General features: G+C 42.8%; 1 protein-coding gene across 1 annotated transcript in view; it reads right to left on the bottom strand.

Annotated features, from left to right (window-relative positions):
* The window catches only part of arf4a (ADP-ribosylation factor 4a), a 30,666-nt gene extending 5,873 nt beyond the window's left edge, over nucleotides 1-24,793 (bottom strand). Inside the window, exons 1-3 of the mRNA XM_068051684.1 lie at nucleotides 24,643-24,793; nucleotides 13,369-13,449; nucleotides 11,271-11,380 (exon numbers count right to left, since the gene is read on the bottom strand). Coding sequence (XP_067907785.1) covers nucleotides 11,271-11,380; nucleotides 13,369-13,449; nucleotides 24,643-24,709 — 258 coding nt within the window. The 5' untranslated portion in view covers nucleotides 24,710-24,793. The remainder of the gene's footprint in view (nucleotides 1-11,270; nucleotides 11,381-13,368; nucleotides 13,450-24,642) is intronic.
* Between the last annotated feature and the right edge of the window lie 392 nt (nucleotides 24,794-25,185).

The following is a 25,185-nucleotide window of genomic DNA, read 5'->3' as shown; positions in this document are numbered from 1 at the left end:
TTGAAAGAAACCCTGTGTGTCTAGTGTGTCAGTTTCCTCTTTCCTCCTGCATTTGAAGAAACCCTCTGTATTGAATGTGTGGGAACTGAAAACCCTGTTGCTGCATTTCTGCTGTAAGGCCTATCTGAAGCCTCTGTAGCTGCATTTCCTGGAAAGCCTACCCAAACTGATCTTCAACATCGTCTGGAAGATCCCAGTGACAGCCGTCTATAAGCAATTGGGACAACAAACCAACAACAAAAGGACATCTTTCCATATCTTAGAAAAATAAAAGGGATTTTTGTTTTATTAACCGGTGTGTGCATGTGTGTATGCGTGAGGAGTTATGGTAAAAAAGCACTTTTATATTTCAATCTGTGTTTAGGCTTTACTTCATTATTGGTTAAGACTTGTTTTATAATAAACTGATAATTTTGTTGTTTATTAAAGGAATTTGGTTGGTGTGTTTTATTCTGGGAAAAATAGAGTATATGATCGACTATATCGGGAAATGGGAAAATATGTGGAGAAGTGGGACTAGAACAGTGCACTCCTCCCACCTAAGTCGTAACAGTGTCGTACTACTTCAATGTACTGTTCTATTATATCGTGGACCACAAACCAGTTCCCTACTCCACTTATGTTTGCTATCTCTGGTGTTGCAGAGAAGTGCAGAGAAGGTGGTAGACAATTCTTCCCTCCCATAACTCCTGGAAGTGAAGGGATGGGTGGAATAAAGGGGGGGTGGGGGAAGAAAACAAAAAAATAGGAGCTTCACAGAATACTTCTCAAGCTCAGCTCCAAAGGCCTACCGCACAGGTAAAGCCTGGCTCATCAGGAACTGCAGTGTGACTTTATAAAACGATATCTGTTTATACAGTACTGCCCAGGGCCATCAGAAACCCTGATTATTATAATTAGCACACTGAATAGACATGAGCGCTCTCACTTTCTGAATCTACAACAGATCAAACAAGTAATCTCAGACCATACGGTTATAAATTACAAATCCAAGTACATTAATAAGTCGCAATGATAATACAATACTATAGCTTGTCTAATTTTACAGCCCTCTTAATTCCCACCTCTGGTACAAAAATAATAAAAATAAAAAAAAAAATAAAAAAACTTTGCTTGCTCTACGGATATTACTCAACCCAAGTTAGCCTGCGGACTAACATGAATGTAATGATCCATGACATTCCACAGGAACACTGATATGAACTACAGTAACAGTGATAGATAAAAATTACTTCTGCCTGGCCATATACCTCTTAACAAATCTCCCTGCCTAAGGCACCTTCCCCTGTTGGAATAACAGTTACTTGAGTTCAAGTCATTCATCCATTCCCTGAACAGAATGAATCAAAACAGTTTTGGCACAAAAATGCAGCCATGACTCAGACCAGGGTTCAGAGACAACAGATTGGTCTCCTGCTTGTCTGTCTCCAGGTAACTAAACTGACAATTGGCTGGATTGTACAGACTGATATCTATACAGACAGGTGTTAGGACATGCTTCTAGCAAGAGAAGACTACTGGCTCTGCAGTTGAACTGTATGAATATATCAAGGTAGCCAAAAGGGGTGCATGGCTTGTGAATCTGGTTTTCCTCAATGCAATTTTTAGCTATAGCTAAACAATTTTGGCTGAATCCATAGATCAAGTATACAATATGTCAGGCAAACCCCAACTGCCAAGACTGAGGCACACATTATTTCGCCACATGAACATTGAAACTTAAAATTGCAAGCCCTGAATGGAAGGACATTTTCCTAGTTCCAGACAATGTTAAAACTATGGGGACCCAGCAGTTGCTTCTCCAATACAAAGAAGTGGACAAACCAGTTTTAGTCACACGAGTAGCTAGCTGAAGTTTAGAATCTGAACTTCCAACAAAGGATTAAAACAGAGAATGCAGTGTACGGAGAACATCGCCTCTCCTGTCTGCCTGCCTTCATCTCTTCCCTCAGAATTGAATCTTGTGAGAACACTTGAAGCTAAGAGAAAGATTTCTTACGTGAACAAGGTTTTAAGACGACTGGGCCCCAGCCAAAACGCAAGACCATATCTTCAAATCAAGGACTACAGTGAGCTCGAGAAACAGTTAACAAAATATTGCCTCAAACTGTTCTAATCTTTTCTTCTGCTCTTTTCTGTCCCTATTTTGCACGTTTACATCACGCGTGCATGCTAGTACAAACGCGTCGTATATCCGTAGGCATGAACCATATTACAGTTTAAGTTTATGGTTTAGTAAACTTCCTTTTTCTGCTTTAAGCCAAAGAAAGCCTCTTTGTGCTCATTTTTCTGCCTTATAATTGGAAAGTTGTGAACAAGGATTCACAAAGGGGGTGCTCAAAACTGTGTTCAAAATTAAACCCTGTTACAATAAGACAAGGTGAATACTGCAAAAGACCCCTAGACACATTGTAACGACCAGGTGAGCAAACAATACAAATGGAAAGTGATCAAGCAGTCTTAAATACACAAGAAAAATTGCTTTATGAATAAAAAAAATATATAGTTCTGCAATTTGTTTCACAAACATTATGATTTGAAATGTGTTGCAGCTTATTTATCACAGGCTATTCACAGAACAAAGCTGGAAACTGTAATTAACACTTAACATACAAAGTGTGTTCCATTTCATCACAGCTGTTTTGGCTCTAAATAACCAGAATATTGCAGTAGCATTATGTGCAACTCCATCAAATTGAATAACTCAGAATTTATTTTAAATTGCTGAAAAATCACCAAGAAAGATAATACATTGATAATTATATATTTTGTACCGTCATTACAATACTACTCATACACATCACACTGCTAGTTGGTCAAAAGCAAAAACCTTAGATTAACCACCCTTCACTGTTGTCTTCTTAGGCAGTCCCTCGGGATCAAGGATGACTAGCTTACACTCAAGTTCGATGAGTTCCGAGATGGCCGATAAGTCCAATGCGTGATCTTCAGACTCTGCCGCATAAGGGGCAAGTGGTGCTTGGAGGCGCAGGTAGATGAATAGTTTGAAGGTTTTACACTCCCTCCGACGCTGCAACTTCACCTCTGCACGTTCCTGACGAAATCCCTCGAGGTGTACGATGCCTTCCTGAATGAGCTTACTCCAAAGATGGTCACAAGCCAGACACTCCCATGAGTTGATGGGGATGTCTGATCTCTCCAGGGATGCTTTGAAGACATCTCTAAAGTGTTTCTGCTGTCTTCCTGGGACTCTCCTGCCGTGACCAGGTTCTGAGTAGAACAGCTACTTCGGAAGTCTGGTGTCCTGCCCAGCGGAGCTGGATTAGGGAAATTAGCACCCCAATGCCAGGTAGGTTGGCTTGAGAGAAGACACTGCTGTTGGATTGCCTTTCTTCCAACCGATTTCTACGACCTCTCCTGGTACTTCTCCAGTGCTTTGAGGTGCCTGCTGTTTGTCATCCAGGTCTCCGAACCACATGGCAGCGCAGAGATCATTGCTGCCTAGTAAACCATGATCTTAGTTTTGGGTTTGAGATCCTGATCCTCTCTTCCTCTGTCGGCCAAAGGCTGAGCTGGCACATTGGCAGTGAAGAACCTCAACCTCAATGTTTGCCTTCGCCAAGAGGAGGCTCCCAAGATATGGAAAACGGTCCACATTTTCCAGGATCTTGCCATCTTGATTGATGGGAGTGGGAGAAGGTGCTGTGCTGTGGGAGCTTGTTGGAAGAGGGCCTTCATTTTCCGAGTGTTTAGTGAAAGATCCAGTTTCCCATATGCTTCGGAGAATGAGTCAACAATGATCTGGAGCCCAGTTTCAGAGCGAGTGCACATGCAAGCGTCATCCGCATACAGAAGCTCGACGACTGAGTGATTTTGATTTTGGATTGAAGATGGCTTGGGTTGAGCGGTTTCCTGTCTGATCTGTAGATTAGCTCCATGCCTACAGGTAGTTTGCTGGAGCAAGGCTGTGTCATCGCACCAACCCTCTTCTCCATCTTCCTCACTGCAATGCTACACCTTCACAGTTGTAGGTGCATAGCGTAGGGAATTCAAGGGAAAGAAAAACAAAAGGGAGTGATTTAGAGGAAAATAACCCTACAAGAAACCATCTGCCCTCAGGATTAGCCATCTATACAAGTCTGCAAATAAAGATAACTCAAACAAAATACTTGGTCCCAGGTTCTCGCATTTGAAGATGTGCAAGATCTGTAAAAATTCTCTGTGCAGGATAGAAAATGATATGAAAAAATGAATTCTTAAATATAAAATGTTTAAAAGGACAGAAAGCAGCTAATTATCTATCGGTCATACATACCAGATTAAAATCAGTTTATTTGCAGGAGATTCTTTCTGATGAGGTGATCTAAGAAACTTCACATTTCAAAACACTTGCCACACCATGTACAGATATTGGATACACCAATTCTGTACAGCAATTAACTACAAAATATGCAATCCAAATAGACAGATTAATTAATTTCAGATATCATAACTTTCAGGAAACAAGTTATATTTTACCATGAGCAAGTTCTGAGCCCAAATGTATAAGAGTATTTATGAAGGCCCCCCTATCCAAATTTAAAAAGAGTGTGCGTGTTCAAAAGGACAATCGAACAAATGGCTAGCCAATGACAACGTGGTTCTATTTCCAAGTGCATAGACTCGGTGTGGTTACATAGTCACACTTGGATCGCTACAAAGCACCCCCACTCTACCAACTGAGGAATAAATGTTGGCCAGGACAGCGAAAAATTAAACATATTATTTCAAATAATTCATGATCAGCAGTGTATCAAAATCAAGGCACAGCAAGTACAGCAATGGTTGAATGCACTCAAGTTTCAGATAATTCAGAACCTGATTATTCTGCGAGACTTCAACACAAAAATCAACAGAGATAGTTAGTACTGACTTGAATCGCTAACATTACATTAGTAATGAGGCAAGTTCCTGATTTTAGCTGCATCACTCAGACAGGCCAATTGCTCCTCCCCTAAAGTGCACTAGCACACCACTTAGGACCAAAACAAGTTGTGGGGCTTGGGAGAATGTCTTTTCTTTTAAAGCAAACAAGTGCAATGGATCAAGATGCCTTTATTTTGAATTCCTTCAATTCCCTCACATGATACCACTGAACAAAGAAGAACAGTAGAGCACAAGAACAGGCCATTCGGCCCTCCAAGCCTGCCTAAACTAAAACCTTCTGCACTTCTGAGGTCCATATCCCTCTATTCCCATCCAAATCATGTATTTGTCAAGATGCCTCTTGAACGTCGCTATCGTACCTGCTTCCACCACCTCCCCCGGCAACAATTTCCAGGCACTCACCACCCTCAAGTAAAGAACTTGCCTCGCACATCCCCTCTAAACTTTGCCCCTCTCACCATAAACTATGTCCCCATGTAACTGACTCTTCCACCCTGGGAAAAAGCTTCCGACTATCCACTCTGTCTATACCGCTTACAACTTTGTAAACCTCGATCATGTCACCCCTCCACCTCCGTCGTTCCAGTGAAAACAATCCGAGTTTATTCAACCTCTCCTCATAGCTAATGCCCTCCAGACCAGGCAACATCCTGGTAAACCTCCTCTGTACCCTCTCCAAAGCCTCCATGTCCTTCTGGTAGTGTGGCGACCAGAATTGCACACAATATTCTAAGTGTGGCCTAACTAAAGTTCTGTACAGCTGCAGCATGACATGCCAATTTTTATACTCTGTGCCCCGACCGATGAAGGCAAGCATGCCGTATGCCTTCTTAACTACCTTATCCAACTGCGTTGCCACTTTGTGACCTGTTGACCTGTATGCCCAGATCTCTCTGCCTGTCAATACTCCTAAGGGTTCTGCCATTTACTGTATACTTCCCACCTGCATTAGACCTTCCAAAATGCATGACCTCCCATTTGTCCAGATTAAACTCCATCTGCCATTTCTCCGCCCAAGTCTCCAACCGATCTATATCCTGCTGTATCCTCTGACAATCCTCATCACTATCCGCAACTCCACCAACCTTTGTGTCGTCCGCAAACTTACTAATCAGACCAGCTACATTTTCCTCTAAATCATTTATATATACTACAAACAGTAAAGGTTCCAGCACTGATCCCTGCAGAACACCACTAGTCACAGCCCTCCATTCAGAAAAGCACCCTTCCACTGCTACCCTCCGTCTTCTATGACGGAGCCAGTTCTGTATCCATCTTGCCAGCTCCCCTCTGACTTCACCTTTTGTACCAGTCTGCCATGGGGGACCTTGTCAAAGGCTTTACTGAAGTCCATATAGATAGCATCCACTGCCCTTCCTTCAATCATCTTCATCACTTCCTCAAAAAACTCAATCAAATTAGTGAGACATGACCTCCCTTCACAAAACCATGCTGCCTCTTGCTAATAAGTCCATTTGTTTGCAAATGGGTGTAAATCCTGTCCCGAAGAATCCTCTCTAATAATTTCCCTACCACTGATGTAAGGTTCACCAGCCTATAATTTCCTGGATTATCTTTGCTACCCTTCTTAAACAAAGGAACATTGGCTATTCTCCAGTCCTCTGGGACCTCACCTGTAGCCAATGTGGATGCAAAGATTTCTGTCAAGTCCCCAGCAATTTCTTCCCTTGCCTCCCTCAGTATTCTGGGGTAGATCCCATCAGGCCCTGGGGACTTATCTACCTTAATGCTTTGCAAGACACCCAACACCACCTCCTTTTTGATAATGAGATGGTGGCCTTATCCTTGGTGAATACTGATGCAAAGTACTCATTTAGTACCTCGCCCATTTCCTCTGGCTCCACACAGATTCCCTTCTATGTCCTTGAGTGGGCCAACCCTTTCCCGGGTTACCTTCTTGCTCTTTATATACGTATAAAAAGCCTTGGGATTTTCCTTAATCCTGTTTGCCAATGACTTCTCATGACCCCTTTTAGCCCTCCTGACTCCTTGCTTGAGTTCCTTCCTACTGTCTTTATATTCCTCAAGGGATGCGTCTGTTCCTAAATAAAATAAACATTTTGCATAATTCAATGAAAGTTTCACCTGTGTTTACTAAGCTTTTATTTGTTTCATTTAGAGATACAGCACTGAAACAGGCCCTTTGGCCCACCGAGTCTGTGCCGACCAAGAACCATCCATTTATACTAACCCGACAGTAAGCCCATATTCCCCTTCCACCTACCTACACTAGGGGCAATTGACAATGGCCAATTTACCTATCACCTGCAAGTCTTTGGTGGTGGGAGGAAACCGGAGCACCCGGCGAAGACCCACGTGGTCACAGGGAGAACTTGCAAACCCCGCACAGGCAGTACCCAGAATTGAACCCGGGTCCCTGGAGCTGTGAGGCTGCGATGCTAATCACTGCGCCACTGACAGCCGTCGGTGCTATTCAGTATATCTCTGGATCAGCTTGCTGTGCTGTAATGATAGACATCTGTTAAACAACTCAATTGGATTATCTAAATACCCAAATAAGGTTTCAGATGCCTGACTATTTGTGGTGCCCCTTTTACCTCTAAAGGATCCTGTTTAGCCATTGCTCAGGTAACTATTCCCAGAACTTGTTCCTATAATTGCTCCGTTTCCTTAATTTCACTTGGTTTCACGATACCAAATCATTTCCTTGGAGCAGATCAATCCCCTTTACTGGTAACACCCAGATATTAAGTCACTCTCTAGGCATACTTTATACAAAGGTACGGGTATATACACCCCGCCAATTCCATTAACTAAAACTTTAGCGCTCAAGGCGTGGAAACCTTACATCTTTCCTCAGCAAGAGGTTTGGGTTGCTCCTGTGTCCCTGAGTATAATTATAGGTTTTCCTGCCTCACTTACAGGAGACTCTCCCCCTTGACAGAAATTCATTATAACTCTCAGGTATTTTATTCTTAACCTCTACACTCCTTTTAGTTTTAGTATCTGGTTTCATATTCACAGCTGTCGTTAAAGCTATAACCTGGTCTACTATATTCTCAGAGTCTTTTCCTCTGCACTAACTTTGCATACCCCAACAAGTCCTATGGGTTTACCACGTAATTTTCAGCACTCTGAACGAAGATGACCCGTTTTGTTGCAATGATAACACTTTGGTTTGCGTACCTCACTTCTACCCTCAGCACCTTCCTTTCTGACCTGAGGTGATCCTGGGGCATTCCCAGCTGTTCCTTTTTGTCACCGGCTACTTGCCTTCCTTTCATTGTACCACTTTCTATCCTTCTCGAGTTTATGAGGGTGATGGACAAAATAGGTTGGTTTATTCAAAAGCTCAAAATTATTTTCAATCTCTGCTGCTTGCCTAGTTTTCAAAACTTTCAGGTTATCTACACAAGTTCTCACTACTGAAGGAATGGAGTTTTTAAACTTTAAGAGCATCAATTCTCGAAGGTTCTCATTTGTGGTTTCTATCTTTAATGCTCATATTCAACGGTCAAAATTCATTTGCTTCACCCTCTCAAATTCTAAATATGTCTGCCCAGCCAATCTCCGTATCTTCCTAAACTTCTGCCTGTAAGCTTCAGGGACTAACTCATACGCAGTGAGAATAGCCTTTTTTGCCATCTCAATCTGCAGAAGCCTCTTCAAAAAGCATGGCACAATCTTCATGAGCTCTGCCTACCAGCCCGCCCCGCATGAGCAATGTCCAGCTTTCTTTCGGCCATTTCATCTGTTTGGCTATTTTTTCCAAAAGATATGAAAAATATCTCCATGTCCCTTTCCTCAAACTTAGGAAGAGCCTGTATAAATTTAAACAACCTCTCGCTGGGTGACGATTCTTCCTGACCCAAATTTTCCCTGGATTCAAGACTACCCTTTTGTCTTAGTTCCATCTCTTAACGTAAATTCTCTCTCTTCTCATTCACTTTCTCTCTGAAATGCTCACTCTTTCTCCCTTTCCTCTTTTTCCAATTCAAGTTCTCTTAATTCTTTTTCCTGTTGAAGCTCCAGTTTTTCCATTTCTAACTGAACCTAGCCAATTCCACTGCACTACTCTCAGACCTACTACCCTCTTGTCTCTCATATTCCTTTTCTTGTTCCTCGTATTGCCCTTCATCTGTATTATCATCTACCAATTCTAGATGTTCGGCTATCATGCCAATTATCCCTGCTTTTTTAGCACCCAATCTCAATTCCAACCCCAATTTCATTGCCAATTCTTTGAATTTGTTCTTAGTTAAAGTTATCAAGTCACTCAGGGAAACATTATGCTTTCCCAAAAACTCTGCTGCAACCACTGATGCCATAACAATGGTATAGACTGTACCTTATTACACAAGAGACCTGGTTCTTTTAATTTCTTTGTAATTGGTGTTAGATTTAGATCCCAACTACCGAGTTTCCAATTAATATGAACCCAGACTAGACAGCAATATGGTGCCAAACGCAAGACTCCCATTTAAATATGTTCTCAAACGAGTAATTGTGATTCCAAATGCGAGCCCTCCAGATTAGTCAGATTCTGATCCCAAATGCGAACCACGGAATTCAGTAGGATTCAACTGTGATTGAGCCCCCAACTAAGATATGATTCAAATCCCGAGTGAGCCCCGAATTAATGTGTTATTCAAATTGTGGATCAGCCCCCAATTAATATGTTACGTTTGACCCCTCCAGTCAATGCCCACAATCAAAATATATGATTCTGATTGCGGTGGGTGAAACGCACTGTTAATTCAATCAGTCACTCCACAGATCGCCTCACATATTTTTAACTTTCCAAATTAAAGCCAAAGTGTACCATCTATCAACCCCCGAATGAGGCTAACCAAACCAGGTGTCTTTAAATCAACAAATTAACTGGTTAATTAAAAAAAACACTAAATTCTAAAACACTATGAAGATATAAACAACATTTAAAATAGAAAAAAATTAGAATCCTTGCAAATTTACACTCCTGCCGCAGGTGAAAAAGTCCAAGGTTGCCTAATGTCCTCAGGGGAAAAATGGTTCTTCAACAGTCGAACAGTCTGTAGTCTAATTCCAGCAGTAAGTGATGCTTTCCTTCTCCAGCGATGGATTTCAACAATTAACAACGTGCAAACACTTTCAATAGAATCAATCTGACTTTAGAGTTTTTGAGGGATAAAAGATAGTCAGTCTAACTTCCCTTCCTTCAGTTTAAATTATGAGATCTCTGTTTTGGCTTTTTTTTTTTTAAAAAGAATTTTAAGAGATAACAAATAAACAGATGACATTCTCTTCCTTCAGTTTAAATGGCTGAGAGCTCTTCTTTCATGTGCTATCACCAGCTGTCTGTCTGTGTTCTCTATTAGAACAGACTGTCTTCAACTAAAGAGCCAGTTCAAAAAAATAATTGCAACATTGTATATCCAGTCCTGGGTCCCTGAATTGTTGTTGCCGGGTAACCAGGATGCATTCTCTGAAGCTGGTTGGTTCCCTCTCCATATGGTTGTAGCCAACGGCAACCAAAATGCATTTTCTAACTCCTGAGGCTTGCTTGTTCTTAAAGCAGTACGGCTCCTTTTCTAGCCTTAAAGACACACCATATATTCCCCGGACAAAAAAACTACAGGACCATGACAATGTGCAGTGGTGCTTCCAAGCAGAAGAAGCCGCAATGTTCAATGCATGCGAACTATTTCCATTTGCTGTACATTTTAATCAATACACTAGTGCGTCAAATAAAAAAACTCTCAGGATCTACATCCAAAGTGAACTGGTTATCTTTTTTCCATCTTGAATGGTGATGTACTTGGTATTTTCAACATTTTGCAGATTTTTTCCCTTTCTATCCATAATGGTTTGTGTCCACCAGCATGAGGTGAAAGGAAAGATTTGGACACTTAGTGGATACATAGGGTGAACCCACATTAGTTAGGAGAGGTTAAAAATCTAATTGAGTACTGTAAGTTCAGATAGATAATACATACAGCATACAAACATGTTGGTTCCTGAACTGTTGGATCTGTGGAATGGTCATCAAGGAAAGACACGAGCAGTGATGCATCTCTCTAAGCCTGAGCCTCTATCCAGTTCATTGTAAGGAAACTGTATTCCAAGTGTCCATGCTTTGGAACTCAAAGCTGCCATTGCTTTCTACAATACTTATAACAATTAAAGTGTTGTAACCTCAAAGTTGCAAGTTCACAAAATTAAGACATAAATCAGTTCAAACAATAAGAAAATGTAGTATTTTTGTAGCATAAAGAATGAGTTGAAACGGATTTGAGCATCAGTTTGTCATATCCACAAAAGATGTTTCAGCATATGAGACTTATGAATTATGTATAATGTGTTTCGGCTTAAGAAGTTAAATTTAACTCACTGTGCTCTAAGCAATCAGGATGTTAAAATACCTGGGTGTTCTGGAAATAGTGCCTCCATAAGGGTCTAATTTTGTCTTGGCCACCAACATCCCACACAGTGAAAGATACATTTTTGTATTCCACGGTTTCAACATTGAATCCTATAAAAACAAAATTGACAAAGAACCAAATTTATAAACAAATATTAACTTGTCAACAGCTTGCAGCTCTTACTGAGATATGCTTACAATGGTTGCCATGTAAATCACATATGCAGTTTTATTTTTACATAAAACTAATTAGAATTTGCTCTGTAAGCAATGATATTTTATACCTTTAAAAATAAGCTTACAAAAATAAGATAGTCTACTTCTTTGTCTTATTGAAAACTGAATGTTAGTCAGGAAAATAAATATGCTCTGAATAATTAATGCAGTTAATGAAATGACATTACATCTCTCAACAGATTACTACAATAAGACCCTTCATTATATTTCAGAATCCAACTCCTGCCACACCCACCACAAAGATTCGACTTAATTTTCATTTCATTTTAAATTTGACACCTATATCCAGATGAGTAATTTCGACAGACAGAGTAGGCTAGCAGTTCAACTTAAGAATGGTTAAAACAAAGTGCTGGAAATGTACAGCAGCATCTAAAAAGGAAATTTCATTTCAGGTGTGCTCCTTTTTCATTTCTGATTTTCAGTCTTTGCAATTTTTAGTTCCTATTAACAACCAAATTGCTATGCTGCAGGTATTTTGGATATTAGCTTACATCTCAAAGCAGTGTCTGCACACCTATTTTCATACTGTTTATCTGTAATGTCAACTCATTACTGGTGGCCTGCTAAATAATTCAAACCACAGCTTGTGCTCATCTGGCATTAAAAGATTTTCCATCTACCACCAATGAATACCATAAAACATAACTGTCTTATCAAACATATCCAAGTGAATCTTAATTACATCACCATCTTTCTTAGAGAAATATATGAAGTATATAAAGTCAGGGCAGCACAGTGGTTAGCACCGCAGCCTCACAGCTCCAGCGACCCAGGTTCAGTTCTGGGTACTGCCTGTGTGGAGTTTGCAAGTTCTCCCTGTGACTGTGTGGGTTTCCGCCGGGTGCTCCGGTTTCCTCCACAGCCAAAGACTTGCAGGTTGATAGGTAAATTGGCCATTGTAAATTGCCCCTAGTGTAGGTAGGTGGTAGGAGAATGGTGGGGATGTGGTCGGGAATATGGGATTAATGTAGGATTAGTATAAGTGGGTGGTTGTTGGTCGGCACAGACTCGGTGGGCCGAAGGGCCTGTTTCAGTGCTGTATCCTTCTATGACTCTACGGTATTATAAGATAAGATGGAAGCTTTGGGTCTGTCATACAAACAATAGTAATTCATCCAAAGGTTGCTCCTGTCTTTGGAAAACTTCCATTTATCTTCTAAAGCATTCAGGTTCTATTTATTTTCTCCATTCCTTCCTTCCAGTCCCCAGACTTTAGACTCAATGTCAATCTTAATGCACTTCAGATTAAAAGCACTGGAGTCTAATATGCTAACTCCAGTGTTTGGGTGTCTGGTCAGTGTCTTAACATCTGCTGACAAAAATCAGTGCAGTGTGGACTCAACTCCTATGTCAGTCGATGTTAACACACTGCCCAGACATCTAAATCCACCAGAAGTTGCTAGCATTTCCAATGGCTCAGTAGGTTTGAGCAGCAGGAGGTCAGGATGCCCCTGGTTATTGCTAAATTAATGTCTCAATCAGGTTCTATTGGTGTTGGTACAATCTCCAGACAAGAGGGGAGAAAAATGGCCAGGATCCCTGATCATTATTCAATGGCTATTACTGGAAGTGTGTTTCAATGCAGGGTGGGTACAAGATGAGACTTGTCCGTAGCCAAATAATCCAGCACATCTCTTGACCAGATTCACACATGAACTGCCAAAGGAATACAGCCTGTCTCAATGCTTTAACTGAGATGTCAAGAAAGAGATCAACTTGGAAAGGAGGAAACAGAAAGGGGTAATATATGGAGACAACAAATAAAACTAACCAACAGTCAAAAGACAAATCAGATACATTTTACCCATAGCTTGCTGGTAGTCAGCTGCAATCAATAACCCAGTATGATTCTTACTTACCAATAGTTGGAATAGTTGTTACAATTTCCCCTAGTTTCAGTTTGTACAAGATAGTTGTTTTACCAGCAGCATCCAAACCAACTAGTATGAGAAGCAAAAAAGATCATATTAATGCTTATTTTACTTAACATACTACCAGACATGTAAATATATATTTAATTTGAAAACTACATGCAGAATTCCTGAAATAAAAAGACTTATTATTTTCGACAGCCTTTTGAAGCTCGTTTAGAATTTCATATAGAAGTGAAAACTGGAATGTATGTGGGGTATTTCAGTCTTCAAACCGCCCACACTTTAAGACAGCCAATCTTTACATTCACGGTCACTTTTACATTTGAATGGTATTTTCCTAATATAGCTTGCTCACTAAAAAGACAAATACACAGAACATAAATCTACTTACCTAAACTACCAGTCCCCATGTAGAACAAGTATATCACAAGTGAACAGACTCTCAGCTCAGTTTGTTCATAATGTTCAAATTGTCATCTCTCCCAGTGAACATCAATACATGTAACCAAGAGGACAACTAACTAGTACATAAACCAGAATGCCCCAGGTCTATGCCGAGTTAGCTGATCCTAACTGTGGCAGAAATCAAGTCATTAAAAATATTTCTGCGCTTTTTTTTTTTTACATTCAATCATAGGATGTGAGCATTACTGGCAAGGCCAGCATTTACTGCCCATCACTAATTGCCCTTGAAAAGGTGACGGCAAGCTGCTTTCTTGAACTGCTGCAGTCCATGCGGTGTCGGTATACATAAAGTACTGTAAGGGAGTGTTCTCCAGGATTTTGACCTGCAGACAGCGAAGGAGTGGCAACATAATTCATGTCAGGATGGTGAGAGATTTGGAGGGGACCTTGTAGTGATGGTGTGCCCATGTGTCTACTGACCTTGTTGTTCCAGGTGGTAGAGTCCATGGGTTTGGAAGGTGCTGTCGAAAGAGGCATAGCAGTTTGCTGCAGTGCATCTTGTAGGTGGCACATACCATGCGCCAGTGGTACAGGGAGTGAATAGTTAAAGGTGATGGATGGGGTGATCATGCAGGCTGCTTTGTCCTGGATGGTGTTGAGCTTCTTGAATGTTATTGAAGCTACAATCATCCAGGCAAGTGGAAATATTCCATCACACTCCTAATTTGCACTTTGTAGATGGTGGGCAGGATTTGGTGAGGCAGGGGATGGAGAATTCCCAGCCTCTGACCCACTCTTATAAACCTTATGTTGGAGGAGAGGTCATTGATGAAGCAGCTGAAGATGGTTGGGCCTAGGACACTACTCCGCCAAACTCCTGCAGAAATGTCCTGGGGCCGAGATGGTTGGTCTCCCACAACCATCTTCCTTTGTGCTAGACTTGACTCCGACCAGTGGAAAGTTTTCTCCTCGATTTCCATTGACTCCAGTTTTGCTAGGGCTCCTTGATGCCACACTCGGTCAAATGCTGCCTCGATGTCAAGGGCAGTGACTCTCACTTCATCTCTGGAGTTCAGCTCTTTTGTCCATGTTTGGTCCAAGGCTGTAAAGACTTCTGGAGCCAAGTGGTCCTGACAGAATTCAAACGGAACATGGGCGAGCAGGTTATTGCTGAGCAAGTACCATTTGGTAGCAAAGTCAATGACACCTTCCATCACTTTTCTGATGATCGAGAGCAGACAGATGGGGCGGTAATTGGCTGGATTGGATTTGTCCTACTTTTTATGGACAGTATGCACCTGGGAAATATTTTACATTGTCAGGTAGATGGCAATGTTATAGCTATACTGGAACAACTGCTAGGGTCACACGTCTTCGGTACTACAGTTAGGATGTTGTCAGGGCCCATAGCCTTTGAACAGTGCCTTCAGCCGTTTCTTGATATCACATGGAGTGTACTGATTTGGCTGAAGACTGGACTCTGCGATGGTGGGGACCTCAGGAGGATGCAGATATGCATCAATCACTCAGTATCTCTGGCTGAAGATGGCTGCAAATGCTTCAGCCTCGTCTTCAGCACTGACATGCTGGGCTTCCCCCGATTGATGATGGGGATGTTTGCTGTGGAGCCTCATCCTCTGGTTAATTGTTTAATTATTCACCACCATTAACTACTGGATCTGGCAGGTCTGGAGAGCTTTGATCTGATCTGTTGGTTGTGGGATTACTTAGGTTTGTCTATAGCATGCTGCTTCAGCCGTTAAGCATGCTGGGGTAGGGAGGAGACAGAAAATAAAAATCAGCCACCGATTCAACTACTGCTTGTATATTCCAGCAGCAGTCACTAGATAAACACATACCTGAGTCACGAACAAATTGGTGTAGGGAAAATAAGATTAGACAATTAAATGCGTGGCTCAAATATTGGTGTGGGAAAAATGGGTTTCCATTCATGGGGCACTGGCACCAGTACTGGGGAAAGTGGGAACTGTACCGTTGGGCAGTCTACACCTGAACCGTGCTGGAACCAGTGTTCTGGCGGGTGGTATAACTAGGGCAGTAGAGAGATCTTTAAACTAAATAGTGGGGACGAAGGATCAAGCGAGAGAAGATGTGTTAAAGAGAGAGGAGATGGCAAGAGAGCAAGATAGCAATAAGGGCAATGATGACCAGGGTGTGGCAGGAATGGACAGTATGTACAAACTAAGAGTGAGCCAGCAGATAAGTCTAGAAGTTCTGAACCAACAGATTGGGGGGGTGGGGTGGAGACGGTAGGTTCGGGTGAGGTGAGATTTAGAAATCCAAAGAGAAAGGCCAAGGCATCAAAACAATATAGTGATGCGGGTAAAGACAAGCAGAATGGGACAGGGAGGGATAGAGAGTTTAACAAAAATTGTACATCAGCAAATAAGGTAATTGAAGGGAATAGAAGCAAAAAAATGAAACTAAAAGGTTCTTATCTGAATATGCTGCAATATCTACATGACATAGGATACCCACAGTGCTGTTAGGAAGGGAGTTCCAAGTTTCTGACCCAGCAATTGAAGGAACGGTGATATAGTTCCATGTCAGGATGGTGTGTGGCTTGGAGGGGAACTTGCAGGTGGTGTTCCCATGTGTCTGGTGCCCTTATCCTCTTAGGTGGAGGACGACAGGGGTTTGGAAGGTTTTGTTGAAGGAGGCTTGGCGAATTGCTGCAGTGCACCTTGTAGATGGTACATACTATGTGCTGGTGGTGGAGGGAGTGCCCATCAAGTGGGCTGTTTTGTCTGGGATGGAGTCAAGGTTCTTGAATGTTGTTGGAGCTGTGCTCATCCAAGCACATGCAGAGTATTCCATCGTACTCCTGACTTGTGCCTTGTGGATGGTGGATAGGCTTTAGGGAGCCAGGAGATGGGATTAAAGAAGCTGAAATATCCAACTTACAAAAGATTTAAAAATCTATGGAATTTTTAGTTGGAATGGAGAAATTTGGCATCTCACAAATATAAAATTAGTCTCAGGGCCAGGGAGGTTGTTCAGCAGTAATTGTGGCTTACTACACTGTTAAAAACCCAGTTGCACCTCATTCAACAAGGCTTAACTTTTTCCAAGGGTTTTTAACAGCAAGACTAAGTGTAAAATGTGGAAGCTGACTTCAAATCAGTGATTTCTAATTGATTTCCATCTGTGCAGACTTCAACAGAACACCCTGTGGAGGAGCAGGGGATCAATGACATCAACTTTTGGATGCTCGCATTAAACTTCGCATGTGCGAATGCCAGAAGTTGCTGTCAGTTTCACAGGGTAATGATGGTGAACATTGACAATTTTGTCGTCATCACAACTGCTACATTCGGGCCAATGTTTAAGAAAAGGGAGGAAGAAAATATTTTTGAAAAAAACCTCAGATTATAGTACTGCATATGTCATGTCATTGACCTGAATTCTTCACTTAAAAAAGTGATCCTTGACCAACAAAATTGGGCATGTTTTTTGTTAGACCTATTGTCAAAGGGTAGAGTATATATTAAATAAAAAGGGTACAGCAAGGCTTACTAGATTGCAATAAACAAATAAGCACAACTGGCATTTAGAATGCCCCTTTGACATAGAAAAATGGCTCACAACACAAGAAAAATGGATGTTGAGCCTAAAAGGAGATTGGGTGGGATGACACAAAGCTTGGACAAATGGGTAACATTAAGGAGAGTCTTAAAGGAGGACAAACTGACGGATTTAAGAAGGGAATTCCAAACAGTGGCACCTAGGCACAGCTGCTAATGTTGGGACAAGAAAGGGAAGCACTTACAAGAGTCAAAGAAATGGAAAACCCATGTGGTGGGTGGCCGGCAGTGGGGGAGGTGGTATAGAGCTGGAAGTGGATACAGAGATAGGGGACACAGAAGCCTTGTAGAGATTTAAAGACAAAGGATTTTAAATTTGTAAGAAAGAAAGCACCTTTCTTGACCTCAGGACATTCTACTAATTATTAATTTTGCAGAGTACTCACTGTTGTAATGGAGGATACACGGCAGCCAATTTATACAATAGGTCCCATCAACTAGTTAACCATGTTGGCTGAGGGCTAGATGTCAGTTAGGCCACTGGATCCTTCAAGTTCAAGTAAGTGGACCTTGGTTTAAAATCTGACCTGAGAGACAGAACCTACAACAGTACAGCACTTCCTTGGTATTGCACTGAAGTCTCAGCCTAAAGTGCTAGAATGAGACTTGACCACATGACCTTCTGACTTAGATGAAAGTGCTAACAACTGAACCACAGTTGACAATGTGGTCAGTAAGGATGGACAAGATGGGTAAGCAGGACAAGATACAGTCAACAAGAGCTTGAATGAGCTGAGGTTTGTGAGGGTATAAAATGGGAGGCCAACAAGAGCACTGAAGGTGACAAATACATGTATGAGGGTTTTGGCAGCAGATGGGCTGAGTTAGGGGTAGAAGCACAAGAGGTCAAAAATGGGCACAGGCCATATATGGAATCAAAAGCTCAGCTGGGGGTCAAATATAATGCCACGGTCATGAACGGTCTGCTGCAGCCAGAGTATAACCAGGAAAGGGAATGATGTCAGTTCTAAGGGTACAGAGTTTGTGGAAGGGGCTGAAAATGATGGCTTTGATCTCCCAATGTTTAGCTGGAGGAGCTAAAGACTCATCCTAGACTGGATATTGGACAAGCAGTCAAACGGAATTGAGGAAGGATCGAGAAAGGTGGAAAGGCAGAGCTTGGTGTAAAGTCAGCAAATCTGCTGAAGCCGACCCCCATGTCTACAGATGATGTCAAGCAGAAGAATTTACATGAGAAGACAGAGGGTAACAGTGGATGGGTGTATTTCTGAATGGAGGGATGTGACTAGTGGTGTTCCGCAGGGATCAGTGCTGGGACCTTTGCTGTTTGTAGTATATATAAATGATTTGGAGGAAAATGTAGCTGGTCTGATTAGTAAGTTTGCGGAAGACACAAAGGTTGGTGGAGTTGCAGATAATGATGAGGATTGTCAGAGGATATAGATCGGTTGGAGACTTGGGCGGAGAAATGGCAGATGGCGTTTAATCCGGACAAATGTGAGGTAATGCATTTTGGAAGGTCTAATGCAGGTGGGAGGTATACAGTAAATGGCAGAACCCTTAGGAGTATTGACAGGCAGAGAGATCTGGGCGTACAGGTCCACAGGTCATTGAAAATGGCAACGCAGGTGGATAAGGTAGTCAAGAAGGCATACGGCATGCTTGCCTTCATCAGTTGGGGCATAGAGTATAAAAATTGGCAAGTCATGTTGCAGCTGTACAGAACCTTAGTTAGGCCAAACTTAGAATATTGCGTGCAATTCTGGTCGCCACACTACCAGAAGGACATGGAGGCTTTGGAGAGGGTACAGAGGAGGTTTACCAGGATGTTGCCTGGTCTGGAGGGCATTAGTTATGAGGAGAGGTTGGAAAAACTCGGATTGTTTTCAATGGAACGACGGAGGTGGAGGGGCGACATGATAGAGGTTTACAAAGTTATGAGCGGCATGGACAGAATGGATAGTCAGAAGCTTTTTCCCAGGGTGGAAGAGTCAGTTACTAGGGGACATAGGTTTAAGGTGCGAGGGGCAAAGTTTAGAGGCGAGGTGCGAGGCAAATTTTTTTTTTTTTTTTACACAGAGGTTGGTGAGTGCCTGGAACTTGCTGCCAGGGGAGGTGGTGGAAGCAGATACGATAGCGATGTTTAAGAGACATCTTGACAAATATATGAATAGGAAGGGAAGAGAGGGATATGGGCCCCGGAAGTGCAGAAGGTGTTAGTTTCAGCAGGCATCAAGATCAGCGCAGGCTTGGAGGGCCAAATGGCCTGTTCCTGTGCTGTACTGTTCTTGGAAGAGCAGGAGGCCATGGACAGGGGTGATAATGGCACCTCTTCCACCCTGCACTTGCACTATTAGAGATGCTCTGGCTCTGATTGGATAACTAGGAGTAGAACCAAGTGGGAGCAATCCTATGATGTTGGACAACTGAGAAGGATTGCACAATATTGTGAATAACCATGTTAGAGATGGGAGAGAGACAATGTAATAGGGCCACACACACCATCCTGACTTGGAACTATATTGCCGTTCCTTCATTGGCACTGGGTCAAAATCCTCGAACTCTCTTCCTAATAGCACTGTGGGTGTACCTACCCCACATGGACTGCAGCAGTTCACCACCATCTTCGCATGAGCAATTAGGGATTGGCAATAAACGCTGGCATAGCCAGTGATGCCCATATCCCATGAAATGTATTTTTTTTAAACTTTGCTTAGGGCTCTTTTGGCGTGGGGAGAAATGAAGACAGATCAGAAGGATGCAGAATAGGGAATTATTAGAGAGGTGGGCACAGAGATCAGAGGTGATATGTTAAAGAACCTTGAAGATGAAAGTGAAGTTGAAGATATGCAGTGTGTGTTTCTTGTTAGTGGAGGGTGGGTGGTGGCGATAGTGACTTTGAAAAAAAAAGGGGGGACAGCACCTGAAGATTAGGAAGCTTTTATGTAAATTGGTATGGGGATTAAAAGGGAAGTTGCATGGTCAGGACTTTAGTGGGAATGAGGTTGAAAGAATAGGAGGCAGGTGCTTGAAGGGAAAGGGGGAGAAATGAGAGAAGCAGCATTTAAGAGTTTGACTGGAAAAGGGACAGAAAAATGTAAAACTATGAACGAACGTTTATTTTTTGCACTTTAGTTGTACAAGATTAGGTTTAAAAAGTTACAGCTGAAATTGTAGTGACTTTGTTAATGCCTCAGAGTTATAATGGGCCAAAGGCCAGTCCAGGGATGTCAGAATTTCTTTGATGCAACTGAGAGGCTATTACTAAAAACTTCTGTTTATTGATTCACTCCATCCACAATCATTTCTCAAGTCACCAAGCACTCAGGACCATGTTATATTCCAAAGCATCCACCAGAATGGGAAAAATATTGGTTTGTATTTTGCGGTCTGCAACAAACACTATCCATTCATTACAGTTACCCAGACTTTCCATGGGATTTTGCATTGGAACTTGTGATTAAAATTCTTTTTGGCACACTGCCTTCTACAGGGGATATGGAAACTGTGTGAACAGGTGCAAGAAACTATGTATCTCCTTAACTAGATCGAAGAATTCTTAATGAGCATTGCAGACTGGAGGCCTGCATGGATCAGGAAAAAAGAACCCAACCCGAACCCGACAGAACCACTGCAGACCTGAGCCAACCTGGCCCGAGACCCTCTGATTTTGCCCCGAGCCCGACCCGACCATCCCTTCACTTACCTTCCGACTGGGAAGCTCCAGAAAGCTGCAGTGCTTGCGTAATGACATCACACGCTCACTGCGCCAACTCAGTTTCAACCCGGACTCCCAGCTCAGGTAGTTTCAAGACTTACCAGCAGAGCACTTACCATGTGTGTCCAGCCCGACCCAAGCCCGAAAGCCATACCCTGAAGATGGGCCTGACCCGACCCGAATCCGACACACGTCGTCGGGTCCGGGTTGGGTAGCAGGCCTCTATTGCAGAGTCGAAACTAGGAAGTGCAAGTTAGAATATTTAATTCAATGCCAAATCACATCCAGAAAGCAAAATAGAGAAGGAAAGAAAGGGATTAATAAAGACAGAAAGAGAAAGCAAAACTGCATTTATTAAATCACCAACATTAAAGTCCAAAGAAATGAGACTCACACTAAAAATTAATTCCCAGCCAGAGAGGATGTTTGGCTGTATTTAACAACTTGCATTTATATAGCACCTTTCATATAGTAAAGTGTTGCAAGGCACATCACAGGAGTGTAATCAACCAAAATTTGACACAGCCACATAGATATGAGAACAGATAACCAAAAACTTGCACAAAAAGGTAGATTTGAAGGAGCATCGAGATTTAGGGAAGGAATGCCAGAGCTTAGGGCAATGACAGCTGAAGGTATGGCTGCCAATTGTGAATCAAATAAAATTGGGGGTACGCATGAAGCCCGAATTGGAGGCGTGCAGGGATCTTGAAGGGTTGTAGCCTGGAGATTACAGAGATGATAGGGGTGAGGCCACAAAGGGATTTTAAAAAAAGGATAATTTAAAAATCAAGGCATTGCTGGACCAGCGGATGGATGAACATAACCTGGTGCGAGTTAGGATACAGGTAGCAGAGTTTTGGATGAGTTCAAGTTTAAGGATGTTGGAAGATGGGAGGCTAGCCATGGGAGCATTGGAATAGTCAAGTCTAGAGCCAACGAGGTGTGAATGAGGGTTTCAGCAGGGGAGGAGTTGAGGCAGAAATGGAATTGGGCGATGTTATACAGGTGTAAGTAAGCAGTCTTGGTGCTGGAGTGACTATGTAGTTGGTAGCTAGGGAACAGTTTGTGGCGGGGACAGAAAACAATGGCCTAATAAGACTTATCATGCTGTTAAAAATTCATTTAACTAGAATGATTTTGCTGTTACATTTAGAAGAAAATTACAGCACAGGAAAAGGCCCTTCGGCCCTCCAAGCCTGCGCCGATCCAGATCCTCTACCTAAACACGTCGCCTATTTTCTAAGGGTCTGTATCTCTTTGCTTCCTGCCCATTCATGTATCTGTCTAGATACATCTTAAAAGACGCTATTGTGTTAGCATCTACCACCTCCGCTGGCAATGCGTTCCAGGTGCCCACCACCCTCTGCGTAAAGAACTTTCCACGCATATCCCCCCTAAACTTTTCCCCTCTCACTTTGAACTCGTGACCCCTAGTATTTGAATCCCCCACTCTGGGGAAAAAGCTTCTCGCTATCCACCCTGTCTATACCTCTCATGATTTTGTACACCTCAATCAGGTCCCCCCTCAACCTCTGTCTTTCTAATGAAAATAATCCTAATCTACTCAACCTCTCTTCATTGCTAGCGCCCTCCATACCAGGCAACATCCTGGTGAACCTCCTCTGCACCCTCTCCAAAGCATCCACATCCTTTTGGTAATGTGGCGACCAGAACTGCACGCAGTATTCCAAATGTGGCCGAACCAAAGTTCTATACAACTGTAACATGACCTGCCAACTCTTGTACTCAATACCCCGTCCGATGAAGGAAAGCATGCCGTATGCCTTCTTGACCACTCTATTTACCTGCGTTGCCACCTTCAGGGAACAATGGACCTGAACACCCAAATCTCTCTGTACATCAATTTTCCCCAGGACTTTTCCATTTACTGTATAGTTCACTCTTGAATTGGATCTTCCAAAATGCATCACCTCACATTTGCCCCGATTGAACTCCATCTGCCATTTTTCTGCCCAACTCTCCAGTCTATCTATATTCTGCTGTATTCTCTGACAGTCCCCTTCACTATCTGCTACTCCACCAATCTTAGTGTCGTCTGCAAACTTGCTAATCAGACCACCTATACTTTCCTCCAAATCATTTATGTACATCACAAACAGTGGTCCCAGCACGGATCCCTGTGGAACACCACTGGTCACACGTCTCCATTTTGAGAAACTCCCTTCCACTGCTACTCTCTGTCTCCTGTTGCCCAGCCAGTTCTTTATCCATCTAGCTAGTACACCCTGGACCCCATGCGACTTCACTTTCTCCATCAGCCTACCATGGGGAACCTTATCAAACACCTTACTGAAGTCCATGTATATGACATCTACAGCCCTTCCCTCATCAATCAACTTTGTCACTTCCTCAAAGAATTCTATTAAGTTGGTGAGACATGACCTTCCCTGCACAAAACCATGTTGTCGATCACTGATAAGCCCATTTTCTTCCAAATGGGAATAGATCCTATCCCTCAGTATCTTCTCCAGCAGCTTCCCTACCACTGACGTCAGGCTCACCGGTCTATAATTTAGTGGGTAGTTAATGGGAAAGTACAACTGCATGTATTCCATGTGTTTCAATGCCAAGGCTCTGAGTAAGACAACAGTGTAGTGATGCTTGTGGAGGAGTGGTACAACTCAAACAGCAACTCCCTGATTTAGGCATTTAACAATACGTGTCTGGCAGCAGGACGTTTCTGTCTGATTTATCCTTTAATAAAAGGTGAGCGCTGATAGCCTCCCCATTTTCTTTTAATTGCAAAATCCAGCCCAATTAAGGTATGAAGCCTGTTAACATGTAGTATTGAGAGTGCTGCACTGTCAGTGGTGCTACCTTTCAGATGTTAAACTGAGGCCACATCTGCCCTCTCAAGTGGATGTAAAAGATCCCACAGCACAAGTTAGAGAGCAGGGGAGTGACCCCAGAGCCCTCAATCAACATCACAAAAACTACTATTCAAAAATACTTGATTGGCTGCAAAGCGCTTTGGGATGTAGTCGTGAAAAGCGTTATATAGATACAAGTTTTAAAAATAAAAACTCAAATTGTTAAACTGGCAAACTGACCTGGCAGCTGCAGAGGCGCCAACTGTGTATCTGAGACGGCCCAAGCTGCCGGTAAATGGGTTATAGTAACTACGGTTCAGTCGCTGGCTCGATCCACAAAATCCATTCCAATATCACAGTGATCAGCTGGTCTGCAGCCTGTTAATCCCACTTAAAAAAGCCGTTTTGATCACTCTAACCCATCGCGGGCCGTGCTGACTGTCTCACACGCACATTCCCCACCCTCATTAAAGATGGAGTAGCTTGCGACATGTTGGGGTTCCTGCAGTTACCGCCCGCCCCCCTATTCAGTAATCTGTAGTAACCAGTAGTGGGAAATACACCAAAGGGAACAGCACACCCGCCATCGCCACTAAATCCGAGAACAAAGAGAGGCCGAGGCCTGAGGCCCGCGCAGCCCTAAACCAACGAGCCAGGAAAAGGGAGCGCACCGTCGCGGCTGCCCAGGAAGGGTGGGTTGCCTCATTCACTCGCTTCTTTCACTCTCCAAACTCACCCATTAATATTCTGACTTGCTTCTTGCCGAACAGCCTGTTAAAGATGTTGGAAATCGTGAGCCCCATGTTGCTACGTTGCTCCCGCGGCTACACCGGGACTTGCGCTGCTGCCACGTCAGAGGCTGACCCCCGAAGCTCCAACGGGTACAAAATGACGTCAGGCTGTAAAGTAGGCCAGACTGTCGCAAAATAAGCGATAACGGACTCATCTCCTCCCCTCCCCACCCACAATTGGGCAAGTCAAAACTACACTGTAGGTAATATTCTGACATTATTTGACCAGTTTCCTTTTTATACAATAAAAGCAAAATACTGCGGATGCTGGAAATCTGAATAAAAACAAGAAAATGCTGGAACCACTCAGCAGGGCTGGCAGCATCTGTGGAAAGAGAAGCAGAGTTAACGTTTCGGGTCAGTGACCCTTCTGGTGGGTTCCAAAGAAGGGTCACTGACCCGAAACGTTAACTCTGCTTCTCCTTCCACAGATGCTGCCAGCCCTGCTGAGTGGTTCCAGCATTTTCTTGTTTTTATTCATTTTTATA

Source organism: Heterodontus francisci, chromosome 19, assembly GCF_036365525.1.
Source record: "Heterodontus francisci isolate sHetFra1 chromosome 19, sHetFra1.hap1, whole genome shotgun sequence".
In the NCBI taxonomy this organism is placed as follows: Eukaryota; Metazoa; Chordata; class Chondrichthyes; order Heterodontiformes; family Heterodontidae; genus Heterodontus; species Heterodontus francisci.
This window is presented reverse-complemented; position numbering and strand designations above follow the sequence as displayed.